This window comes from Cynoglossus semilaevis, chromosome 16 (genome assembly GCF_000523025.1).
Source record: "Cynoglossus semilaevis isolate Cse_v1.0 chromosome 16, Cse_v1.0, whole genome shotgun sequence".
NCBI classification, from domain to species: domain Eukaryota; kingdom Metazoa; phylum Chordata; class Actinopteri; order Pleuronectiformes; family Cynoglossidae; genus Cynoglossus; species Cynoglossus semilaevis.
This window is the reverse complement of record NC_024322.1, coordinates 11,247,826-11,273,896: the sequence shown is the minus strand read 5'-3', so window position 1 is coordinate 11,273,896 and position 26,071 is coordinate 11,247,826. Positions and strand designations below refer to the sequence as shown.

Genomic DNA, 26,071 nt, shown 5'->3' with positions numbered 1-26,071 from the left:
TCAGTTCTTTGTAGATAAAACAGATGTTCTTTTGAGCATTAAACGTTAATAAAAGCAACTAATACACTTTGTCTGTTTCTAAACTATTTAACCAGAATAGGACACACTTAAAAAATAGAATAAACTCTGGATACTTTTGGAAGTGTGTACAGGTGTATATCTGTTAAAACTTTTGAAAAGTTTGTCGTGAAACTGGAAACGTTTCTATGTCTAAACGAATTAAATAAAAAGTTAAATTGTGTTAAAGTAGACAACACAGTCTGTTCAAAGTCAGACACAGATGAGGAAGAAACAGTTGTCTCCGTCCTGTCCGACAGTAACGTAGTCACTGGCACACAGACCTGACCTAGAATTGCTACTTAGAATTCGGGTTAAACCATCGCGCTGAACCAGGGAGGGGGGGGGAGAGACGGCAGGAAATCTTAACTGGGATGTAATGGAGTAGGACCACTGGAAAGCTCGGGCGAGAGGGGGGGACACACGTTTCTATTTTATAATGTTACCGTGATAATGTTGTGATTTGAAAGGTGTGCGGTACAGCAAGCATCGTTTGAGGAAAACGGACTTTAAGCCAACATTCCAGGTGAGTGCTCGGTTTGGGTAGAAAGTGTCGCTGTAGCACAGCTCGCCTCCTGGCAACGGGCACACGCGGGTCCTCCTCCCGGGGACATCTCACTCCGGTATCCGTTCTTCTCTGCCTCTGTCCCCCCGAAGGCTGGTTAGCAAAACCCACGTCGTGTCTGGCCTGGCCAGACGGTGAGCGCAACCTATTTCAACCGCGAACACTGTTTTTCTTTAACCCCAGTGGAACAAAGGCGGATTATTCACGATGTTTTCGGCACGGCGTGAAACCCGCGGAGAAATATTGGTTTTTACCCCATTATACTGGAGGAGCGCCCGTGCTTGGTGAAAATGAAAAAAGGATACAATGCAGCATGCGTGTTCTGCATTCCCCGGGAGTACCACACTGTGGGTATTGTGTTTCTTTTATTAAAAAAAATGTGCTTGATATGATTAATAAAGGCGTAGAGAGAGCACGGGCCTCGGCTGCTGATTGTATCGGCCAGCGCTATCATCTGCCGAGCGATTTAATTGTTACGTTGTTAACGGAGCTAGCATAACTTGAAAACGAACGCTTGCATGTCGAGGCCCCAGTCTTTGCCTTTATTATCAAACAAAGCCCTGAAATGAATCTCATTCTCTGTGTAATGGTTTGTGCCTGTGTGCTTGGTTGTGACCGAGATCGTTGTTCTCACTCTCAGCTCGCCGTCCAGTGCCTCCCTCTTCGGGGAAGACTTTGTTTGCGCTGGACGAGGCTCCATGAATACGAGTGCTGAAGTCCTCCCTTCCCCCCAGTTCTCTGGCGAAACAGGAACAACTTCTTTTAGGAAAAAGAAAAAAAGTTCCTGGAGTTTCAAGCGCCATGGAATTACTTTGTCCGCCAAGAGTTGTCCAGTGAGGCGCTGAGATTTCAGAGGGGGAAGTGTAGTCTGTGTAGTTGTCGAGTGCTTTGCGTTTATTTGCAGCAAGTTTTGAGCTTTGTGGATGTGTCCTGTATATGTTTTAGGACGACTTCCTCGAATAGGCCCGCTGCTGAAAAACTTGTGTGGCTTTTCTCTGTGAAAGAGGTTTGCTTTCACTGAGCTGTAGATTCAGATAAAATGTGTCGGATCTTTTATTTAAAAAAAGTTCTGTAACTTAAGCTGAGAGACAACAATAATCCACAGGTCCTCAAGTGAAAAAAAATCAAAACGTGATAAATCGGATATTTAATGTCTTCTTTTTCTACGTTATTAAAATGTCATATATATATATATATAATTAAATGTAATCAATATATCGTCCTAGCATTTAGCACCGTAGATTCCAAAGCTGAAATGATACTTTTGCCACGGCTGGTCAGTTTTATGAAAAAAAAAAAAAATCTAAAGGACCTTCTATTGTTGTACTTTATTTTTAACCAAATTGACTTAATTTGATGACAGGTAGGAGTATGCTGTTTCCTTTAAGATGTTGAACCCTGCAGTTCACTTCAGACCCTCATAAAATGTGCCTTTGTCGGTCAGTGCTTTATTAACTGTTTTCCAATAAACATGACTGTGATTTGGATGACAATTGACTCCTGGTCTTCTAAAATACAGTTTCATGTGTTAGGTATTTATGAAGAAGAAAAGAAATAAGAATGCTTTTACTAACAGTAGTGACTTGTGGCATTTGTGGGTCCACTTGCATAGAGTTTTTAAACAAATTCTTCAGCTTACCTGTTTCAGACCCGTAGGAGAATATCAGAATTTTAAACTGTCCGAGGATGTAGACTGTCTCAAACTGTGCCGTCCATTCATTTAAACGGAGACACACTGATGTTGACCTGCAAAAGAAGTCTGTGTCAAACCTCCCTGCACTTAGCACTGAGAACAGCTAAAATCCTGATTAAATAGCCTCTGTTTGCAGCTAAGCGTTATTGTAACTCTTTCTTAATCTTTTAGCAAAAACTGTCTGCTGTTAAATTAACATTTTTAAAAGTCTAGTTCAGTAGTCCAGAGCACCCACTGCAATCTTTTGCCCAGTATTTTTTGTGTGAACAGTTGAGTTAAGTATAGCTTTTTGGCTGCAATACCTCCATGAAGATCCAGGCTGGCCCGTCTGCTCGGGACATTAGATCTGTGTATGAGGGTCCCGCTGTTTGGTCGCTGATACAATTGAACTACCTAGTGTCTTGTTCTTGAGCTCTGTCTTCCATGTTGTATGACAGCATGAAACGGTCTTCACAACCTGTGTGGCGTTGCTGACCACAATCCTACATAATATCTGACCTTGTGCAGATTTAACCATAAGAATAACTGTTGGTGTGAAGGCAAAGGGCAGTTCCAACAAATATTGATTTGACCTAGTTTTTGTTCTATTTGCTCACATTGTGTACTGTAAACTTCAAAAACGGCCTCCAACTTGGTAATGTAGATACATTGGCCTTAATAGTCTTTTACAGTATTTTACAGACTTATGTGGGGATATATATATGTATATTGTATAAATGCACAAATGTGATTTTTTTATTTTAAAAGGCGTTGTTGCAGTTCTTTCGCATTTGGCTCGTGCTGCAATCACAAAAACACTTTTACGGCAGGAAGAGTTTCACTTTTGTGTCCACAGATTAAAATCTTACTATAACAAGACTACTCAGATGGCTGTCATCCTTGAAATAAGCAGTGGGTCTTTGAAAATACACATATGAAAAGGAAACAATGTAACGTAAGTAAAGATACAAAGTAAAGACTGGAACGTTAAATGTTCTCCGGAGCAACAACTTGCGTTTAATTTTCCATTTTATGCGAAACCTTGATCAAGTATCTCTCAAGTGTTGTAACTTGTTTCAAATCTTTTTCATTTAAGTGTTCAGTGTATGTGTGCTGTGACTACGATCTTCAGTATGTAGAAAGATAAAACGGCTTCATCAAACAGGAAACATTTGTATTCCAGCAAGACAGTTAAAGATTCTAAGATAAAGATAAAGTTCTCTACAATTAATATTCCACTATATAACGTTGCACATTATTTGCTGTAATAACGAAAACGGGTGTGTGATACCAGAATAGCAGAGACCATTTTGTTATCATTTGTATATTTATTTAGTCTTTAGCCCTTATCATAGTTTCTAATGTTGTTCATTCTGGTCTTTAAAAAATATTTGAAAGCAGAGATTTTTTTTAATGCTCTTGGCCATTAAGGGAATTGTCAAAAAGATCCAACCAATTCATTTCTTGTTTTTGTTATTAGTGTGTGGTCACTATAGTGGCACCCATGGTATGCTCCTTTGTACAGTTTTTTCATAGATACATGGATATACTTTACTCATAGAAAATGAAATGTATGTGTTAGAGATGCAGAGTACTGGAGAGAGTCTCAGAAGGTTTTATTCTTGGTCGCAGGTTGTTGACATTGTAGACATTTCGGTGATGCTATAATCAGATGCAGTAAGAGCAGGTAGGAGTTCACTGTCTTGTTCAAGGACAGTTTTACACGTCAACTGCAGCGATTGAACCTTCCTGCTTCAAGACTCCGGTCTTCTCTGTTGGTAGGCAACACTGCTGTCAGCTTTCAATGCACATCTGTTGCATAGAGGCTGTTGACTGTTTGTCTATTGTCCACATAGTACCTCTATCTGATTGTTGATCCTGAGCAGGAGTCAGTTTTAGTGACTCCTGCTCGTGGCTACATTTGGATACAGAACTGCTGTAAATGACTCTTATGAAAATTGAAAAAAAAACAATTAAGGTTCTACTATTGCTGCTGTGCTGTCTTTAGTTTAATTAGACATTACAGTCGTTATGTTTGGTAAATGCTGTTCATGCATTTGGGCATTGGTTCTCAAAGTAGGGGGTGCTGAGTTATGGCAGGCTAGGTGAAGCAAAGCAGATGTTTTTTAAAATGAAGTCTTGTACAGTTTTCAAGCAAAAGCTATGTATGTGTTGATGTGTGTGTATGGAGGGGGGGGGGTCTTGACAATTATCTTATCAACAAAAGGAGAGTGCTGCAGGGAAGTTTGGGCACTACTGCATTAGACTTTTGATCAGGCCATATATTGTATCTGTACTACATAGGGAAAGCTTGCCAACCTGTGTTTAATGGTTGAACACAACCCAATCTAACAGTTAAACTACATGTACTTAGTCGTTTCTTGATAAGCAGTTGTTACTGCAATTACTCTGGCATCTGTGGTGCAAATACACAAATGGGTAGAAAATAGAATGAACACACTACTACAAAGAGCTTCAGTCACATCCAGACAGCAACGATTGTTCCCAGTTCCACACGTGACATCATTGGTTATGTATAAAAAATATCCTTTACTGTTGTCGTTCGCTGTTCACAGTTAGACCATTAGCTAATGTTAAATATGTTCATTTAGGTCAAGGCTTTACACACAATGAATCAAGCTTTGCACATATGTGTTTTACAAATGTCTTCCTGGCACAAACAACACCACCTTCGTGTTTGCCATTTACCTGTAATTCACCCAATGACCAAAGTTCTCTCTCTCTCTCTCTCTCCCTCTCTCTGTTCCAGGTGTGAACAACTTGTGGCTGTAGGGTGTTGTGAGTGGGCTAGGTTCCTGCACAGCCTCCGTGGCTGATTGGGAGGGGGGTCGAGAGGAGAGCAGACATCAGTGCCCAGGAGACCTAAGGCCTGGTCCTCCCTATGAGGCCCTGCTGAAAGGGCAGGGGGGCTTCTGAGGTAAGTCAGTTCAAATCTGCCCCCAACATATCAGTGTTTTACCCCCACCTCTTCAGTTTTATTCCAACATTCATTACACACTGCTTTTAAATTCTTCTCCATGTTTTCCCTCGATCGCCTCTGCTATTGAAATCAATGCACCATGACATCATGTGCATGAAAATAAGCTGCCTGCTGCTTGTTTGTGTGAAAAAAATGTCCAAAAGTCCACAAGTGTCCAAACTTTGTTTAATTTAGTTTATCGATACATTTTGACATTTAAATATTTTAGAAATTATTGAACAGTATGTTTGACAGGGTCGGGCTACAAACAGTGTGTATGGAAGATTAATAGGACAAAACCTAGCACTGGTGCTTTTGCACTCAAAGCCATAACATGAGGGTTATCATTGGTGTGATGTAATGGTAACAAGCCAGACTGAATCTGCTCACAACGGTCACTATCACACTGACATCAATCTACAGAGGTGGATTTGTTGAACTGTTTCCATATAAAACTGTTCATGAAATCAGCTTGAGGCAAAAGACTCTTGAGCCTCTCTGCTCTGGACTATCGGCTTTCACTGTTTGGTCTCCTCCTCTGATCTGCAAATGGTCAGGACACCACACGGTCAGGGTGTACTTCCTGAGAACATTTATTTATCTGCTACGTTATCCAAGGCGCGTTAACCAAAAACCACAGTGAGGTGAAGGAAGCAAGGGGGTGGATATTGATGCAAAGTGGCAAAGGATTTATTTTCCCTTCTGCGTATTAGCCGCTCATGTTTCTGTGCATTTGTTTGCTTCACGGGTTTTCTAATTAAAACCCTCAAGGCTTGTGTTGTGTACGACGTGTAAGGCTGTGTTAGTGGGATGGTTTGTCTTATTGCCTGTGTGGGGGGTGGCAGGAGGTTCCCCTCCCTATTCATAAATAAAAGAGACCCAGTTTCTTTTGCTTTGACTGGTAATTTATATTCTGCAGGAAATGTAATATGATATTTTCTTTTGACTTTTTTTTTCATAATTATTGTGGTCTGTCCTTTAAACAAGTCCTTACACTGACAGTAGGACATTTTACACTAAAAACCCTGTTATAGACACACACTTGATTTCTTTTTAAGTTATTACTGCTGTGCAATAAAACTGTTATTTTAGCGACATTCTTAATTCACATTGTTGAATAATTGTATTAATGTTAATTTTACAATTATGCAAAGGCATTCAAATTCCACAGACTACATGAAAATAGTAATTTTATGGAGTTGTTAGTTGATTATTTTTAGTTTTACATTCTTTATAAGTTCTCCTTTCCTTCTTTATATAACATGTGATGCACTTCAAATTACACGTTGGATTAGTATCCATGTCTGAAATGACTTTGGTCATCTTCACATTTTACATTTCATGTTTACCCTTTTTAAATGTTTGGCTTTTCATTAGATGTCAGTGATGATCTTACCAAATTTCCAAAATGCAAAATGCTGCTGGTTTTCATCTTGTAACTCCTAGCTACTTCACCTTTGACCCTTACTTGCTTGGTCAGTTTCTGAAATTCGACAGCCACATACTGGTTGTTCACGGTGTATTCAATTGAAATTTTAAAGTAAACCATAGCAAAGTCATAAACCAAAATAAAAGCTGGTGATCTGCGTTCTTGGTCCCAATTCAGAAGCTGATGCAAGTTGAACTACCTCTAACTAAGTTGATCTCACCAATCTACGTTTACATTTTATCTTGCTTTACATTTGTATTTGCATTACACAAGCAACAAGGTGAAACTGTGTGCAAGTGAATGTAAATGTTTAATGTTGTGACATCATAATAATCTTGCCAAAAATTAGCAAAAAAAAAAACCTCTCCATTGAATATTCTACTATTGTTTTTAGGAACACCACAGTTAATAAAAACCCAAACAAGGTGTTTAATATTTTAAATGAAGGTAATCATCTTCTAATACGTTTTCTGTTGTATTTACTTTAGTCACATTAAACTCCTACACTCCCTGAGGCATTTTAAAAACAACTTCCACTGGGCTGGTTTATTTTATACTTGCTATACTTATTTCCTAGCTAACAGTTATAGACAAGTCATCAGTCAGAAAAACAATATGCACAAAATTAATAAGAGGGACGTAATTCTGCAATAGATGCTTTATGCCGCCAAGATGCTGCTGTAAGTAGGAAGCAGTTGAAGTCTAGTCTGCCGGTGCTTGCAGTCAGAACTATAAACCTGTTCAGTGTAGGAGGTTGGCGTCTCCTGTGGTCTGACTGTTGCTCATACAGGGTCTTTGAATCATTTCTGCATTTGTGGGAATCTACTGATCAATTTGCATTCATCATCCTCTGCAGTGATTGACAGTTAATGCACAGAGTGGAGGAGAGGTGTAGAGGGGGCAAACAGAAGTGCCCTGATATAGAACCCGAGGTGCTGCTAAAAAAAAGCATGTTACGTTTTCAAGGACTGTATATAGGAAATAACAATGAATATATTTCCTCTTCATAGGACTATAAATAGCAATATGTTCAACCATTCAGGGGAGTTCCAGATCTTTGACCGGTTTAAAAAAAAAACACAAAGAATTAATAAGACCATCAGGTCTGTGGGGATACTGACACCACTTCTTACCTTATCACTTATATCAATTAACAGCTTCTTCAAAGGTCTTCACAATCACATGGTCACATATTCCAAGTCTTCTTTCATGGAAAATGTATGTATGAGAAGATTATGATACGATTAAAATGTCTTCATTGTGGTGGTTACAGAGACGTCTCGTGCAACCAGGCTCTACCCTGTTGGACAGTCCACAGTCAGTCACATGTGCAGTCTCCTGTCATCGTTTAGCATTTGTTATCCTTTTCCTGACAGCTTTTCACTTGAACTAACATCATATGTTACCCAAAAAACAGAAGTTGTTCCTGAGCCTTGGAAATCATAATGAGTGTTGACCTTGGAAATAAAACGTAAAGTATCTTAATTTTGAAAAACTTCAACATGTAGCTTTTGTAAATTCTCTTGTCTCTGAGACATTGGAGCATTGGTTTGAGATGGACAGTGTTTTAACCTGAGCTAGGATTCTGTGCCATTGTTTCAACTTGTCATGGTCTTACAGTAACTGTAGTTAGCTGTTTAACCTGGAACCTTCCAGACCTTAACATGATGCAGCGCTGACAAGCTGAAGGTTACGAAGAATACCACATTATAAAAAGCTTAACTGGCCACTTAATTAGACACAAGCACTGAATGGTGACGTCAAATATGCATCTGGGTCAGTAGGACCATTTCCTGGATTTTTTTTAACGCAAACTATCCAAGTAGCCTACCACAGAGATTGTGATTTTTTTTTTCATTAATACTAAACCCTTACTAAAGGCTTTGGTAACCTGGTATATTTTACATATAATAAGTAACGGTGGTGTTAAATGTTGTTAATTAGGAGAGGCTTATGGTATGTTTAATGTCTAGTCCACAAGTGCCAAACGCAAGGCCTGGGGGCTAAATCCGGCCCACCACGTCATTTTCTATGGCCCGCGGGGAGCTTAAAAATAATTTAATAAAATCTGTGCATCAGATATTCTGAGCCTCATAGTTTTTATTACACAGCAATAACCAATATGTGTAACTCGAAAAAATAATCAATCAATTGTAGACACATGTATTAATACATTATGAAGTAGTTACATTTATACAGGCTTCCATTTACAACTGGCCCTTCTAGGGTAACTGAATTGCTGATGTGGCCCCCAGGGAAAATGAGTTTGACACCCCTGGTCTAGTCCAAGCCCTCCTTAAGCATAATGTTATTAAAGCAACTAAATTGGTTCAACACTCTTTTGGATATGTTTTATTGGTTTGAAGCACATTTCCATATATGAGTTTATAATATTCTTTTCTTATTTTATATAATATATAATATTTGACAGAGAGTAAACACAAAAAAGCTCCATGGCATTTGTCCCCTTTTTTCAGGAGTTAATTTCAAAAGGCACTCAGGCAGGACTTGTCTTCAACACTGTGATGATACACAGTCACAGAGGCTGCAGGATGTAGTAACACTTCTGTAGATAACACTTGTAGCATGTTATTGACAACTCCTGTCTTTGACAAAACCATAGTGTTAAAACACACCACTTCATGGTTCGCACTACCCCTTTAAATAATGAACAATATTTTGAAGTAACATGAAGTACAGTTTGGGGGAGGTTTGGTTTGTAGGAGACACTTTCTTAATAGAGCATATAGCCACGTGTTCTGGAAAATGTGAACTGTACAAAGTCCTGTTATTCCAATTTAATGTTTTATTCCAGGATGATCGCCCCAGTTGCTAGTCTTGTTGTCACAACATATATGAAGCCAAAACTGCAGTGGTTTGCTAAACCAGATTCAAGAATTGGCCGAATAGTGAGAATTTGATATTGGATGTTTTAAACACAGATTACTCTATTAGAAAGCTGCCGTGAATGATGACTTTATAGGCAATTTGTCTCCGGTTGGCTAATGTTTCTCTGCATCTGCAAGACCCATGTACAACCATAGCAAACCATTTGCAAACACAATGTTTTAATTGGCCGATTGGCTCTTGAGTGTACATAACACATGGCACACAATGAAAATTATGTTCTTTAAGGGTTCTTCTTCCTATGTAATAAATAAGAGTAATTGTATTTTGATTTGTTAAGTTGTTGTTTCAATTGCTGTTTGACTATAGAGACACACTTTGCTAATAGACCTTGATGTGTTTGAGCACATTGCTAAATACATAGACCTGGACTTAACATTTCACGGTTGAAACTGATGAATGTTACTAGAGAACCACTACTGTTAAAAAAAATCCTTTCAATCAAATTCAGAATAGTTATTCTGTGAGTCACCGCCTCTACTCTGTAACAAAGGCGAGGAATGTTTTGGCATGAGACTCATTTGTATCCATCTAAAATGTAGCAGAAACACAATCACAAGCCTCAGATATATTTTATGTAAATTTCAGTAGTCACTGATGTCTTTTCAGAGCAGCTAAGAGCTTTTCACACAACCCTACTCGTCTGGGATGATAATATTATTATTCTGCTCCGTCTTGAAACAATGAGGTGTTTGAGAGTCAGCAGGGAGTTTATCGTGTCTCCTATATCAGGATTAACTGGCAGATTGCATTTTTGCCTGGGTTACATGGGCAGTATTTTGTATGCCTTCAGCATAATACCTTAAGGACTGAAGAGAGACTGTAATGTTGTAAAGCATGAAGAGTTTCTGAGAAACCTAAAGGAGGCGAACACAGAAAGGCACACAGCTCTGACTCATGGGAACAATGGATGCCATAAAGTAGCACTGTTTTCAGTGCATCTTGGACATTAATAGGCTAAATACTGCCACGTGTGAGTGTTCCAAGTGGTAGTGTGTGTGTGTGCGTGTGTGTATGTGCGTGTGTGTGCGTGCGTTCACGCTTGCCTGCATTGCTCTCCCACCTTATATTGTTTATACGTGTTTGTAAAAGATTCCATAGAAATGACGTCAGTGTAAACTGGGATAACCCAGGGACACAATGGAGCTCAAATTCTCTCCACTGTGTTAATTTTGATTGATAAAGATTGGCCACCAAATGGATGTTCCTTTTGCGTTTTGTTAGTATGAATCATGTCAATATTATCCTGTCTAAAGTAACAGCTGTTTATAGTAAATCTTTGTGTAGTGTGTTGACCATTGGTGAAGGACAGATTATTTTTGCGCTCATTTTCAGGTTTGGTCTCCAGTTGCTAATATAAGTTCAAGTAACTCATTTTCCTCAGCGGTCCGCATGGCCTCTTAAGTGCTAGGCCACTGGGATTTCCCACAATGCTTTTTGGCCACAGGGAGACGTCCTCCCAGCATGAGCAGGGGAGGAATGTGGCCCTAGTGTGGGAGCGACCGTCTGGAGGAAAGGAGGGAGTCACAGACCAGAGAGCGTGGTGGAGGGGAAAGAGGAAAGTAGGGGTCTGCAGAGAGGGCAGCAGAGTTTTCTCTCCAGCAAATGGTGTTTCTGTTTGGCTTGTCATTTAATCTACAAGTGAAAGAAGCCTACTGTTGGAGAGAAAAACGTGTCGTATTTGCTTTGCATGTATGCATTTGCACTGGGAGTGGTTTTACTATCTACGGTAATATCACAAGTTTTTTCATTTGGTACTGCTTGCACAACATGGAAATACTGTGTGATTTTCTTTTGCATAGCCTTTTGAAAGCATTTCCTTCATATATTGTCTCTATGTGGATTTGGAATACACTAGAAACCTACCATAAACCCTTAGTTATAGAAATAATGCTTGGAAAAAAGAAAAAACATTCTCTTGCATTGAGAACAGTTTTGACTCAGAGGATGAGGATTGGACTTAAATGTTACACCGTTTAAATGGATTATATTATATTTATGGACTTTTTTAATAACTTTTTTTATTGGAAGAAATTTCACAAAAAAAGACATTGACATTGGGTGAGTCTTTTGTTTAGGGGCTACAATGTTTGATCTATAGAGAACACCACAAAACTGGGCAGAGCTGTCTTGATTGCAGGTTGAAGACCTGCAGAAACATACAGAGTTTTCATAGAAGTCTATAAGAGTGAGGCAGATGCATATACTGACTGTTGCATAGCTTAATTTTGTTCTCACAAACATCTATTGTTGACTTATGTAAAGTTTTGCAGCACTTGTTGTTACAGCATATATAGTTTTTCCGTCTGTGTGTTATCCCTACGCTAACTCAGTCTATAATCCAAGTTATTCATAAACGTATGGATAGGGCTGTTAGGTCTGAATTAGTTAGCGGCTTTGGAGTCTCACAGAAACGAATGCAGGTCAATTTTATCGTCTGCTGTTTGTAAGTGTGTTTGTTTGTGTAAACAAAACACACCCACTTAGGCAGAGAAGTGGTGACACAGAGCAGATGCACAGTGATGGAAGTGCAGGGTGAAGTGTGTGAGACGGAGATCAGAGCAGGCTGGAGTGCTTAGTGCCAGTCCTGCTGCTGGAGCTGGCCACCACACATGGCACTGTGCCTAGGCTACGCCAGCAGATGTGTCGCTGGTGAGTCAGCTTTGTGTGCACACGTGTGTGTGTGTGTGTGTGTGAGAGAGAGGAGTATGTATTCACAGAGAGAGAGACAGACATACAGAGAGAGAGAGACACAAAGAGAGAGAGAGTATGTATTCTCTTTAACAAGAGATCAACTTCTGTAAACCCTCACACTCTTCTTCCTGCTGTGGCTGTATCACCTCTCTCTTCAGTCCTCCTGTGTTCATTGTCCTTCCATCATTGTGACGGACATGGCGTAACCTCGGCCTGTGAGATTTGATGTGACATTACACACATGGCGCCTCCTTGAGGATAAACAATCATTGTCTGTTAACCAAAAGATTATGAACTGAAGATAGGGATTTGAATATAGCAGAAGGACAGAACATGAGCTCAGTTATACAGTACGTAGGTACGTATACGTGTGTGTGTGTTTGTGAGCGTCCTGTTGCACAAAATGAATTATGTCAAATGTTGTTAGCGTCACTGCTCTATCTATAGTGGCACTTGTCATTCCTCACATTCTGTGTGTGCCATTTGAGACCCGTCTGCAATAAGTGCAGGGTGTGGCTGGGTGGTATGGTGGACTTAGGAAGTCACCTCAACAGGTGAGTGAGTGTTCACCTGTCTGATGAGGCACCTGCTCCTCAACATCAGTCTGGGTAAAATACTGTCTCCCATTAGTAAAACTGAGGGGGAGTGTTGCTTCTGTAAGTAAAGTTAATATTTGTTCATTTCACTGTTATTGCACGACAAGCAGCTGAGCAGGTAGGAACCAGTTGAATTAATAAACCTGTTAGGAACAAGGAAGTGCTGTGCTTATATTGTGCTTATATTACTAACTACTACTACTACTTATGACCAGGTGCCTGATTTGTTTTAATTAAAATAACATCAGATTCAATTTATCCCTTCACCACCTAAGTGAATTAAAATTCTAATTGGTGAACTCTGATTAGTGAATTCAATATATATTTTTTGTTATTTTGTTTTGGTTAATAATACATTTGAACATTTTACGCAACAGGCAAAGAGTCCGAAATATGTTTAATTGTTTTAACATTTTTTAGGTGATTCTGCAAGTACATCCAGTGCTTTCTGGGACTACATATGAGAGAAGACCATACATTTATCTTGTGCATTTAAGCTTTTCTTCGGTGATCTCAACTGCCATAGACTGAAAGAAGTTGAACCTTGTTCTGATAATAAATGAGTCCAGGTTTAATCTTGTTGCAGGCAGCAGAAGGCCAAATCCTAGGATTAAAAAAAGACTATCTAGACCTGTATTCATTTGAAGGTTGAAAGAGCAGCATGTCCTGTCCTAACATCCTCTGCCTACTAAAACATTAATCACATGACTATCAGTTAGTTTGAGTAACTGAACATCAGAACTGTTGGAGGTGATGCTGCATGTATATGTATGTATGTATGTATGTATGGACCAAGTTAAATTACACTTACAACAACATGGCTAAGATGAGTAAAGAGGCTTGTGTGTGTGTGTGTTTGCATTTTGTTTTTGAATACTCATTGCTGCCGTTATCCTTGTTGCCTTTTCTAAAATGTATTCAAGTGGACTTCAATGATTCTCCTCGCTTGGTTGTTTCCAATAATAACTGTAATATACAGTTGGCTTTTCGTCTCCCTTTGAGAAAACTGTAGATGATGTAGCTGCGTAGGGTCTGCTTTCTACACCTAGCTACGATGGCTGTTACATAAGAATGATATGAATGCTCTCTTTTAGTGCCGCCCGCCTTAGTAAGGCTCAATTCTAATTGAATTGAACTATTTACTGCCTTTTTTTCCTCATGGGACCTTGCATTTTATGTGCAGGCTAGAGGCTCGATTTCAGAATCTCATTATACTGTTTTCTTATTAACAAGCATGAAAGTACAGCTGCTCGTCGGAGCTGTGATCGACACTTCACTGTCTTCACCAGCGCAGAGAAATCTCTGAATACTCGAAATTGCTTTGTTGTGTATGCATGCCTGTTGTGGTGTCTGTGTGTGTTAAAGCCTTCCCTATGACAGTCATGTCAGCGAGGTACCTAATTAGTGTTTTGTTGTGGTACGATTGGAGGGAGCAGTTGAGCGACAGGTCCTGCTGTTAATTTCTGTGGGTGCATACGCTGGCATTACATGCACTTGAAAATTGTTAGGAGTTTGGGTTCACATATCATCACTTAGGGATTTGCTTTCCATTTTGGGCTAAATAGTAAAATATGCTGGTTCCTAGACATGCAACAAAATAGATTTTATTTCAACCTTTGTCATTTGCCCCCATCATACAGCTCATTTTTGTCAACACTCCACCTGTTACACACGTCCTCTAATGCAAATGGGTTTAAAGATGTAATTATGCCTGCTCCTGGTTTTTGAAGTCTGTCATAGATTGTGAATTTACAATCTAACACTGCAACACTGTGTAACCTAAACTGCTACAAGCCTTAGTAATGTTATTTCTTTCTCAATAAATTATTTACATTCATTAGATTCCCAACACTGAATCATGAATTTGTATATAAGCAGTTCCAGAAAGTCTTTGAAAAGTCCTTGAATGTGCCACTGAAGATGACGTGAGAACTGATATCATTGAAATAAGTGACTATGATGTGAGTGTGGCCTTTGTTACATTTTCAGATTTGAGCTAAGACTTGTGTCCAAACTGTAAATTTTCTTCTGCCTGCTGCTGGTTAGGAGCAGCTCTTGAGGAGCTCCCTTTCACTGTGACTTTAATCAGTTAAAGCAACTCTTTGATAGAATGGTTTCATTTAATAGCATTGGAAGACTGTCTCTGTTTTGACACTCCTTTGTCTTTACCACCATCAAGCATTGTCTTCATTTTCAAAAATCCACACCCATAGTTCTCGACAACAACACACAATCTAAATACCACATACTACTACCAACAAATCTGTAGTTCTAAAGGAGCTTCACTACTGCGCTGTACGTCGGAGCTGCAAATATTGTCAAATAGTGTCAAAGTGGTTTCATTCAAATGGTAGTTTTATAAAAAGTTGTCTGAATTTGTGATTACATGATGTGTAATTAATAATAAACTGCCTCTAGCCTACAGCCACACAGCATGGTTAAGGATTTTAAAGGTTAGCCTAATCAGTGTAAATTGGATACGTGAGGCTCCTGTGTTCGCTGCCTCCTCTCTATTCTTGTATGGAAGCCGGGCTCTGCTCGTGAGCAGTAGTAATCTGTGGCCCTGAGAGCTGTAAATCATCTCTTCTGTAGACCAGCGAAAAGAGTAGAGTGCTGCTGTAGCAGAAGTTGCTGCATTTGTGTGGTTCTCAGTGACAGCCCACCCCAAACCCCCCCACCCTCAAAACTCTCCACCCCCCTCTCCCCAGGGGAACTCTGGAGCCAGTTACAATGTTGAGTGTTTTGGAAGAGCTCCGAAATATTTTCAGGATGACAATGTAATCTGACTGACTGTGCCGCGCTCTTTCTCCAACAAGATTCTCATGCAATTCTCTTTCTCACTCACTAAAATGTGCACACAGAGGCAGAAATTCACGGCAGTGTATGGTTGGATCACAACAATACAGTACCTGTGCCACTGGTACCAGCACTCTTTACATTGTCTTATACATGCAGTCTAGGGTTTGTTTTTGTATCTTTTAATTTGACATCATAGGCATATTTGCCAGAAATGTTTTTTTGTTCTTTTGCTCAAAAACAGGCAATAATACAGTAAAAGTGAGTGTATTTTAAGAATCTGTGCAAACAGCTAATAAAAATACCAGCTTATGGTAAACTCAGTGTGCTGCCATGAACTGTATTCACTCAAAGGGATAATAATTGACTGTTTAAATCATTCACAAGTTGTTGCCAATTTTACCTGTCGTTGCCCAATGACTGGTGTGGTTTGCTGAAGCATTTTTATGCAACCCTTACAGAATTGAAAGATAACTCTTTATAGAAGACTTTATAGAAGAAGATTTTCTGAACTACCCCCTGCTGTCCTGCAGTAGTACTACAATCAAAGTGGAATTTCTATTGTTGCCCAAACTGAGGCTGGTAGAGAATGTCCATCATATTTACTGTGTGAAGGTTTAAGCCTTGAGTTTATAAAGACTGTTCTAACAACATGTACAGTGATGTGGTATTTCTTTTTAATAAACTTATATCAGACTTTTTTTTTTACCTTTCCGACACCCTCAAACATAGAGTGGTAGGATGAAAGGTTGCTGTCACAAACTGGCACCTCTGCATTCTTGCTGTGTTTGCCCAATTAGTTTGCTCAGTGAACTTGTCAAACCTTGCACACAGAACAGTGTTTATTAAGATTATTCACCATGACAATGTTAATTTAAGAAAGGAAGACATTTTATACCAAAACATCTATTTTTATAAACCGTGGCAATGCTACGTCTCGTATGTTCTTATTTGTAGAATGATTTGAAAAATATTTTGGGTGGAGTTTGAGCTACATGTTTGTAAGATACTTTTCACTTTCTCACTATCAACCTTTCTTTCTTTTTTCACAGTGTGCCCAAGGGCCATTGAAAGCCCCCTTGGGGGAGTTTCATAAACACTTCCTGAACAAGAGAAAAGACTCCTGGACTATTGTTTTTTTAAATTTTTTTTTACACACACACACACACACACACACACTCATAGACACACACGTGCGCATACACACCCGTCCACACAGACAAGGACATAGAGAGAATGTTGGAGGTCCAAGAGGAGAGGCCAGCGGCGGCAGGTACAGCAGCGACACATTTCAACAAGAAGGAGCGAGGGAAGAAAGAGCGAGAGGAATCCAAGGACGCTCGAGGAAACCTCTCAAACATTGGGAATCCAGTTCAAGGCTCAAGGAACGTGCGCACCAAGACGCAGCTCACGCACACAGGCAGTCCTCACCAGCTGATCACTTCACCCTGTTCTGTAGTCCTGGGAGGCCCATCAATGCACCCCACTCGGCTAAAGAACTCCCCGTCCGCCAACACACAAAGGTAAGGTGCACTGATGTGGGTAAATAGTCATATACAGTGATGGTGGCAGCGTTTGGGAGTGTTTAGGTCACTCACTGAACTGAAAGCTTGCCACTGATCCAGTGACATTTAAACCTAACACAACAGAAACATTTTAGACATTTTCCTAGGAGAACAAGTCAAACATTTATTCTCCATCTGTAAATAATACTTGCAGATGTCACCATCACCAGTTATGTTCACTGATTTTTGTCTTTCATATTAATAGTCTGTATGTTTCATCATTTTTCATTTAGAAACATGTTGGATTTGGTGTGAGGCTGGCAGGACCAGGTTTGTGTGCTGTATGAACCTGGCCCTGTTGGCACAGTCTCGTATTGATTAATGAATTCTGCAGCTGTGTTTACTTCTCACATAATCTCTAGCAAGTGTCAATGTTTGTCATCTTTATTTGATGTTTCTTACGACAAGATTGTTCCACAAACTGGGCAGGAAAGTGTTGTGCTGCACAGAGCACTGGTACAGTTATGGTCACAAAATGATAGGCTGCTTATGAACGGTGCGTGACGGTCTGCATGGACAGATGGTACTGGATGATGACTCTACTCTGGTGCAGAACCTAGTGAACCTCTGTGGAGCGTGAGTGTGGAAAGTAAAACCTAGGTCTTTAAAACACTGTTTCGTCTATGAGCAAACCTTCGAACCAACAACTTTCTGGAGTCTTTCAGGTAAAACAAAAGCTAAATTAAGTCCAGTAAAACACAGTTTATAAAGCATTTTGCCAATGTTTACTTATATGGCAACAATTACATGGTAACCTTTGCTGTAACATGTTAATTGGCATTGAATGTTCTAAATGTTCCAGGACCCTTTGATAACTCTTTGGCTAATGGAATTTGAATATATTTAATATATTTGAAAATATTTCTAATGATGCAGTTATTGTCCCTTCGAAAGGTGGTTAACTCCGGTGGTTTCGTACATTGAGCCTCCGAAAAAGACTTGCTTTGTTTGCCGTTCATCTTGGACCAGATACGATATTATCCAAATTTAGTACCAGGGCCAACTTGTTGTGCTTTCTCCTATGATGTAAAGACTTCCTTTAAATGTTGTTTTTAACCTGGAGAGAATGGAGGAAAAACAAATATTTAATTATTTGCTTCCCCTAGTTGTACGAGTGTTTTTTATTATTGTTAATTACAAAAGAAAACACTCTAAAGAAAGGCACAGTTTGTTTAGTTTTTCATACAGAAGATTATCAGTGGTTTTATTTTTATTATTTAAGTTGTTGTACAATTCATACTGTTCTGAAATTATAAAACTAGAGTTGACACATGTGGAGTACTTGCTAGCATTGACTTATAAAACTCTTTTACTCTCTCACTTTTGTAATTGGTGCTGTATTTGTAGCTTTTCTGGCTCAGCTCAGCAAAACTGACAAATAAGGATGTCTGTTTCCTGAAGTGATTCGTTGTGTAGTGATCAGTGCTTTTTTTACTCCAGTGTTTTGGTATTCTGCAAAGTCATACTAGTAGCAAGGTACGTAATGTGCTGAGTTTTAACTTTTGAAAAAGCTGATTAGGAGAAAGTTCACACACTGTCCAACTCCTGGCTTGTATACAGCATTTCTTCTGCCATGTTTTATTAATTGCCATGATGGTGATGCCTTTTCTCATCTTTACTATTTAAATGACTGAGAAAAAAATAACTCATTCAACATTTAAGTTGCCAAACGATAGCCAAAACAGTTAAAATTACTATAAAGATTAGGTTGAGAGTGAGCTAGAAGTAAGGTATCCAGGAAGAATATACCTGGAAGTTTGCAAACAAGATGTTTTATGATCATTTTGTCCAGGAATAGAAAAGAGATACATTAGTTATTTAAACTAACTTAAAACTTAAATCCAGGAAGAATATACCTGGAAGTTTGCAAACAAGATGTTTTATGATCATTTTGTCCAGGAATAGAAAAGAGATACATTAGTTATGACACCCAATAAAAGTGTGTTTTATGAGCTTTATTTAGTAATGTGTAATGTGAACATGTTACATAAAATGACCTGGAAATGATTTTGAATGTGTCTAGATTGGTATTTAAAAGTTCTTTAGAAAGGAAGGCATCTCGGTTGGGCCCGTTTTTCAACTCAAGTCGTATGACTTAACAAACAAAAAAACATGAGTAACCCATGTCATTGTTGCACCAAGTATAAGACAAGATAAACATTTCTGGTTTTATGTTTATCTGGGATCCACATTTATACATCTTTATTTAACCCTGATGATCCTGAGCCAGGGGTCAGGGGGTACATTAAGCTTGAAGGTTCTCACTGCTGACTCATCGTTGTGGAGCCGCTGGAAACAGCTGTTTGTGCTGCCAGAATTCTGGCTTTGCCCTCTTCTTCTGGGTTGTACCATTATGGCTGGCTGTGGCTGTTCCTCTTCAACCATGCTAGCATTTTTTCATGGTACAAGTGTTTGTACATGTATGAGTGAGAGTGAGTTAGAGAAAGAGATGAGGGTGTGGTTAGGGAGTTCTCTGCCAGTTGGATGTGTCCTGTGCCTGAACTGAGCTGCTCCCATAACTAGTGAGCAAAAGCCATTTAAAGATGGCCCGCGTCTCAGTGGCCTTCTGCCTTAGTTTTAACTGTGGTTTGTTGAATTCCCAACATCAACAGTATTATGTTCAGGGCTTTTTGTGACAATCTGTTTGATTGTGTGTGGTGACAAAGAAAAATGTAAACAAACAGGAACAACTATACTTTTACCTTTGGTCCACTTCCTTTCAATCTCTGTGGTACTATGGGTAATAAGAGTAGATGTTATAGCAGGGATCAGGAGGATATCATGCTTCACGGTTGGCCAGCTGCTAAAGTTTACCCCACCACATACTCTGCTTGTGTCCAACTGTTGGACGTTATTACTGGTAACCAAACGTATAGCTTTTCTTGATGCACCACATTGCCTTCTTGCTTTGTGTTTAAGTTAGAACTGCAAAAATACGAGAATAATTAAATGCACTATTTTCAATTTGGATCTAAAGGTGTAAAGCAGTGATCATCAACTGGCGGCCCGCGGGCTGAATCCTTAACCACATCCAATCTGGTGAACGACTGGATTCCAAAATAATTATAATAATTATAAATTGTATATGTATGAGAAGTGAAGCATTAGTTCAGTGATTCTGACCTGTTCTTCCATGTTTGATATTAAACATGTGTGCATTGTTTTTTTCCTCCATCATTTTTGCTCAATAGCCCTAAACCTAAGACGGAGGCCATGGTACGATCACCTCCCGTCATGTCCCCCTCCACTGCCACCCAGATGGACTCTAAAATGCCCAATCAGGGGAAACCAGGGAGCACTGGCAGCCAATCACAGCCCTCCCCATGTGATCCCAAGACCTTGGGAAGTAAAGGGGCCCAGAATGTGGCAGGGGGCATGGGGCTTAAGAATGGCCAGAGTCTGACTTCTGGTCCAAGTTCCAAGGTAAAAGTCAAAAGGGAGAGAAGCACCTCAGTGGAGTCATTTGAACAGCCGGAGGGCGGCACACCGACTGGTGAAGAAAAAGGTACACATTTCTGTAATTTATACAAAAAAGGTACAGATTACATGAACTAATTCTTTACTATATTAGATTATGCTGTTCAGCATAATTCAATGTCTTCTCAGGATAATCTAATGATCAGCTGGTAAACATTGGTGATGGCAGGTCTTGAGTCGGCTGGCTTCAATAACACTAAAGATTTGACCGTATAAATGGAAAAACATTTTACTAATGAGATGTATCAAACTATTATTGTTCCATTTTTGAAATCTTGTCATTTTGTTGCAAATTGATTGAAATGATTGAAAAAACTTTTGATAGAGCAGCTGGAATGTAAATGTTTTGTTTATTTGTTTCTCACAGTTTTAAGAGAGGTTTTCAAGGTTTTAAGGCAATGTTAAACACTGATATTTTCACAAAGGTACTACAAGTAAATACATAAAGATTAAAGAATGAAAATATATATGATTTATAGCCAATTATTATAGTTTGATACAATCGAATAATTTCAAATAGACTTGGTTACTTCTGAAAATAGTGATGCAATTTTTTCCCTCCCAGAGTTTCTCTGCAGCCATAGCCTGCCACAGAGGTGGCTCTGTCCAGTTCTGACTAACAGTCTACGAGAGAAACCAGCTACAGTACTTTTATTGTTCCATGACTGAAATATTTTGAGTTTTGATTCCATCTGAGTCTCTGAATTGAATTAATTTAGCCTCTGAGTTGCCACTCAGACATGTCTGACATTTAAGTATTGCGTGTAATTATTTTCTTGAGTCCATCAGGCAAGATCCTAAAGAAAGACAAGCTTGATGACTTAAAAAAACATTACCTTTTATTCTCTTGTGGCCGCTGCATTCTGTGTTCACATGAATCCACATGTATTAAGTGAAACGTGTGTGTGTGTGTGTCTTATGCAGACAGTAGCAGAGTAAAGAGGATGTGTGTGGCAGAAAGGAGGCAACCGTACAGTGGAGCCGACTGGTGCTCAGGGGGAGAAAGTGATGAAGATGACAAAGGCTTCTTTAGTAAGTGTGCGTCCAAGCATGTGTAGCAGTTCTGACATTTCAGTTTCATGACACCTTTTAACCAGAACTACATTCCCCACAAGTCCCCCCGATCCCTCATACACGGTGTTGTCTGTTGTCCTCTGCAGACTGTAACTCCAGCGATGTGAAGCCCCAGGACTCAGTCACACATTCTACCTCCAATGCTGGACTCAGTCGTTCCTCCACGCCCTCCCACAATACCCTGGGGGGCCAGGTCTCCACAGTGGAACCAGCTACGGGCCAAAAGACAGGCTCAAAACTTGTTTATGTCTTCTCCACAGAGATGGCAAACAAGTGAGGATGTTTTCTTCAATGTTTTGGATTTGTTTCTCAGTGTTATTATTTTAATATATGACTGCTTGGAAGGTGTGAATGAACCTGTGTGTGTGCGCAGTAGCTTTCCTCATTACTTGACTTTGGCATAACCTTCACCTTTATGCCTCAGTTTACTACCATTCTTTCAGACCCTCTGATGCACGCATTTTTACAGGAACTCCACACTTACTGTGTCTGATATCCGATTGTCTTCCTTCTTGTCCTCAGGGCAGCTGATGCAGTTCTAACTGGCCACACAGAAAATATCATTGCCTTCCACATGAAAAACATCTCCAACAGCAAGGACAAATCTCACCTCCTTCTGGTAAAGACACGGACATTGTAAATAGACACAAACACCCACGTGTTATAAATCTCAACAATCAAACTCATTCTCTGCTTCCTTCTCTTTAAAGAACAATGCAGCAAGTGCTCTCCGAAATGACTCCAAGCCTCCTCAACAGCCGCCCTCCCACACCCAGGATCAGAGCCACCCATCTGGATCCAAACCATCCCTACCTGGCTTGGCAGAAACAACCCAAACCCAGCCTTCAAACCAAGGGAGCCAATCTGTTCTTCCCCAAGAATCGTCCACGACCGCTGGCATGGAATCCAAGAATCTACCTGGCAGTAGCCCTAGTAACACTACAGCTCCAGATCAGTCCTCTGTCACGCAACCTGAGTCTGTTCTCAACCCGTCAACAGCAGGTGATGCAGGGCAGGGTGGCGGCTCTGGTGGAGCAGGTCTAACACCTCAGCAACAACAACAGCAGCTGGCACAAGAGCTTTTAAACATAGAGGCCAACACAGAGGGACTGTCTCAAGAGCAGTTGGAGCATCGGCAGCGCTCCCTACAGACGTTGCGAGATATCCAGCGCATGCTTTTCCCAGATGACCGTGATGCACCACCAGCTGGTCCCCCTCAGTCCCATGGAGGAACACATGATGGAGGCCCTGATGGTGCACCAAGAAGACCTGAACAGGGCCCTCTACAGGCAATGATGGCACAATCACAGAGCCTCAGGCCGCCTGGTGGGCCAGGTGGTCCTCGACCACAGGGTCCACCTTTTGGTCCACCCCATGGTCCCAGGGACATGCCCCCATTTCCACAAGATGAAATGGGCCCACATATGGGTGTGCCAGGGGGCTGTGGAGATGGAGATCAGATGACACCAGAGCAGGTGGCTTGGTTGAAGTTACAACAAGAATTTTATGAGGAGAAAAGAAAGAAGCAAGAAATGCAACTCCGACCACTGCCACCAGACATGATGATGCATCCACATGGTCCACGAGGCATGATTCGTGGGCCTCCTCCTCCTTATCAGATGGGTCCAGGAGAGATGTGGGGAGGGCCTGGTGGCCCACCAGAGCACTATCCAGATCGCATGAGCATGGGCCCTGGTCCTGGTCCAAGAGGCATGCCACCACATATGCAGAGGATGCCTGGCTTTTCTGGTATGATGAACCCTGAGATGGAGGGACCCCCAAGGCCTGGGATGGGCTGGCCTGACGACATGCCTCCTAGAATGGGAGATGGAAGAGGATTCCCTGGAGGACCTGGGGGAATGTTTGCCGGTCCAGGGGGTCGTGGTGAGCGTTTCCCAAATCCTCAGTCTGTACAAGAAGCAATGTTTCACCAAGGAATGAGTGGCGATAAAGGCCTCCCTCCTGGAATGATGATGGATATGCAAAGAATGATGGGACATCAAAGAGAACCTGGTAATGGAATGGGTATGTTTCCAAGAATGCCCAGTGATGGTCCTATGAGTCCATCATCTAGGTTACAGGGAATGGGGGGCAGGGATATGGGGCCTGAGTTTGGCATGGGTCCTGGTCCTGGTCCAGGACCTCATATGCATCCTTCAAAACTTCGGGATCCTCCCATGAATATGAGTCCAGATGAAATGATGAGAATACGAGCAGGTGGAGCACCTCAAATGGAAAACATGGGTCCACAAGGCCGACCCATGCAAGGCCCTGTCTTCCCTGAGCAGACACAGCCTGGAGATTTTCCTATGGGGCCGGGGCGACCATTCCCAGGTGTTCCTGGAGGAATGAGGGGTCCACATGCAGACCAAGCCTTCGGCCCAGAGCACAGATCGACGCCTACAGGAGGTAATGGCCGTATTAACCACCTCCCTACTGCCGGTGGTCCGTCCCAAACTCAGAGGGGCCGCAAGCCAACAGATTTGAATGTGCAAGCGGGTGGTGGGAACTCCCCCAGTTTAAACCCACTGAAGTCTCCGCCCTTAAGGCAAGTGCAGTCCCCAATGATGGGATCTCCCTCGGGAAATCTTAAGTCACCTCAGACGCCGTCCCAGCTGGCAGGCATGCTTACTGGTCCTACTGTACCAAATGCTCCTCCAGCTCCCCCAGCTTCAGCGCCAATGAAGTCACCGCACTCCATGATGGGATCAGCAGGTGCCTCTCCTGTTCACATGAGGTCTCCATCTCTTCAAAACCCCTCCCCCGGATGGGCACCTTCACCAAAACCACCCATGCCAAGTCCAGGTGTACAACCTCAGGGGGGCAAACCACCCCTCAGTATCACCTCACCAAACATGATGGGAAATTTGGAGCAAGGTACATTTTCAACTAATCAGAGAATTCCACTTGCTCTCATAAGCATTTTTGTCATTTTGTTTATTTCAGCCTTTTCATTTATGGGTTATGCTGGTTTAAAACTAATTTTGGAAATATTACAGAAGATTGTGCATGTGTATATTTTGTCAAAATAATTGCTGAGTTATTAAAATATTAAAAGGAGATTTTAGGACTACAAGCTTATAGTAACATAGTTACTGTTAAGACAGGCTTAGCGCCCATTTGTCTGGATGTGGGTGCGGTTGAGTACGTTGTGTTCCAGTGGCTCCATCTCATGGTGGCTGGGCCATAACCCAACATATGATTACATCAATATAACAAATCCAAAAACATCAGGCAAACAGAATGTTAGATAGAGAAAATGCATCACTTTGAAAGTCAACCATTGCCCTTTCTGAGGATGCTTCTTATCACACTGTTCTCCAGGTGGTAATGGTCCTCCCTCTGCCCCTCCTTCATCAGGGGCACCATCTGGTTCCATGTCCCTTCCAGGCAACGTCCCCTCTGGCAGTCCATACACCATACCACCTGAGCCAACACTGTCCCAGAATCCTCTATCCATCATGATGTCACGCATGTCAAAGTTTGCAATGCCCAGCTCAACCCCACTCTACCATGATGCCATAAAGACAGTTGCCAGCTCTGATGACGACTCGCCTCCTGCCCGCTCCCCTAACCTGCCTTCAGCAAACAATAATGGTAAGCAAATCAAATGTAATTACGTACTTCAATTTGTTGGTAAAGCTTTAACTGTTGGACCTGTTTTAATGTGCTCTGAAAAAAGTGTTTTAATGATGCACAACATAATTGGATCTTTTCTTTGTCCTTTTCAGGTATGTCGATGAACCACCAAGGCAATCCGCGAATGATGGGACCTGGAAACACAGGACCTATGCCTGCCCTTAGTCCTCTGGGTATGAATCCAATGGGATCACAACCTCTTTCCCATGGTATGCCTCCACAGATGCCCTCTCCTAATGCTCCTAATATGGGCCCAGGCATGATGCCTCATGGCATGATGATGCCACCAAATCAAGATCCTGGCATGGCAAACCCTCAGATGATGCCCCAGGGACGCATGGGTTACCCTCATAGAAGCCAGGGATACCCACTTACCCAGTCCCCTTCCCAGCAAGGTCCCTTTTCTCCACACAATGGTCCTGGTCCTCAAGGATTCCCTGGCCATCCCATGGGCTTCCAAGGAGAAGGTGGGCCTATGGGAGGCCGCATGGGAAACATGCCTCATGGGGGAGCAGGTGATGGTGGTATGTGCAAGCCTAACACCCCTGGTGGGCCAGAGTTCAACAACATGCAAGGTGGATTTAGCGATGCAGATCTTCATGAAGTAATGAGGCCGGGAG

General features: G+C 41.2%; 1 protein-coding gene across 1 annotated transcript in view; it reads left to right on the top strand.

Annotated features, from left to right (window-relative positions):
* Nucleotides 1-229: 229 nt before the first annotated feature.
* The window catches only part of bcl9 (BCL9 transcription coactivator), a 27,723-nt gene continuing 1,881 nt past the window's right edge, over nucleotides 230-26,071 (top strand). The window contains 11 exon segments of the mRNA XM_025063576.1: nucleotides 230-583; nucleotides 5,065-5,232; nucleotides 16,749-17,219; nucleotides 20,453-20,766; nucleotides 21,663-21,770; nucleotides 21,899-22,085; nucleotides 22,335-22,431; nucleotides 22,523-24,689; nucleotides 25,137-25,409; nucleotides 25,544-26,069; nucleotide 26,071. The exon segment at nucleotide 26,071 is cut by the window's right edge and continues 1,881 nt beyond it. Coding sequence (XP_024919344.1) covers nucleotides 16,933-17,219; nucleotides 20,453-20,766; nucleotides 21,663-21,770; nucleotides 21,899-22,085; nucleotides 22,335-22,431; nucleotides 22,523-24,689; nucleotides 25,137-25,409; nucleotides 25,544-26,069; nucleotide 26,071 — 3,960 coding nt within the window. The 5' untranslated portion in view covers nucleotides 230-583; nucleotides 5,065-5,232; nucleotides 16,749-16,932.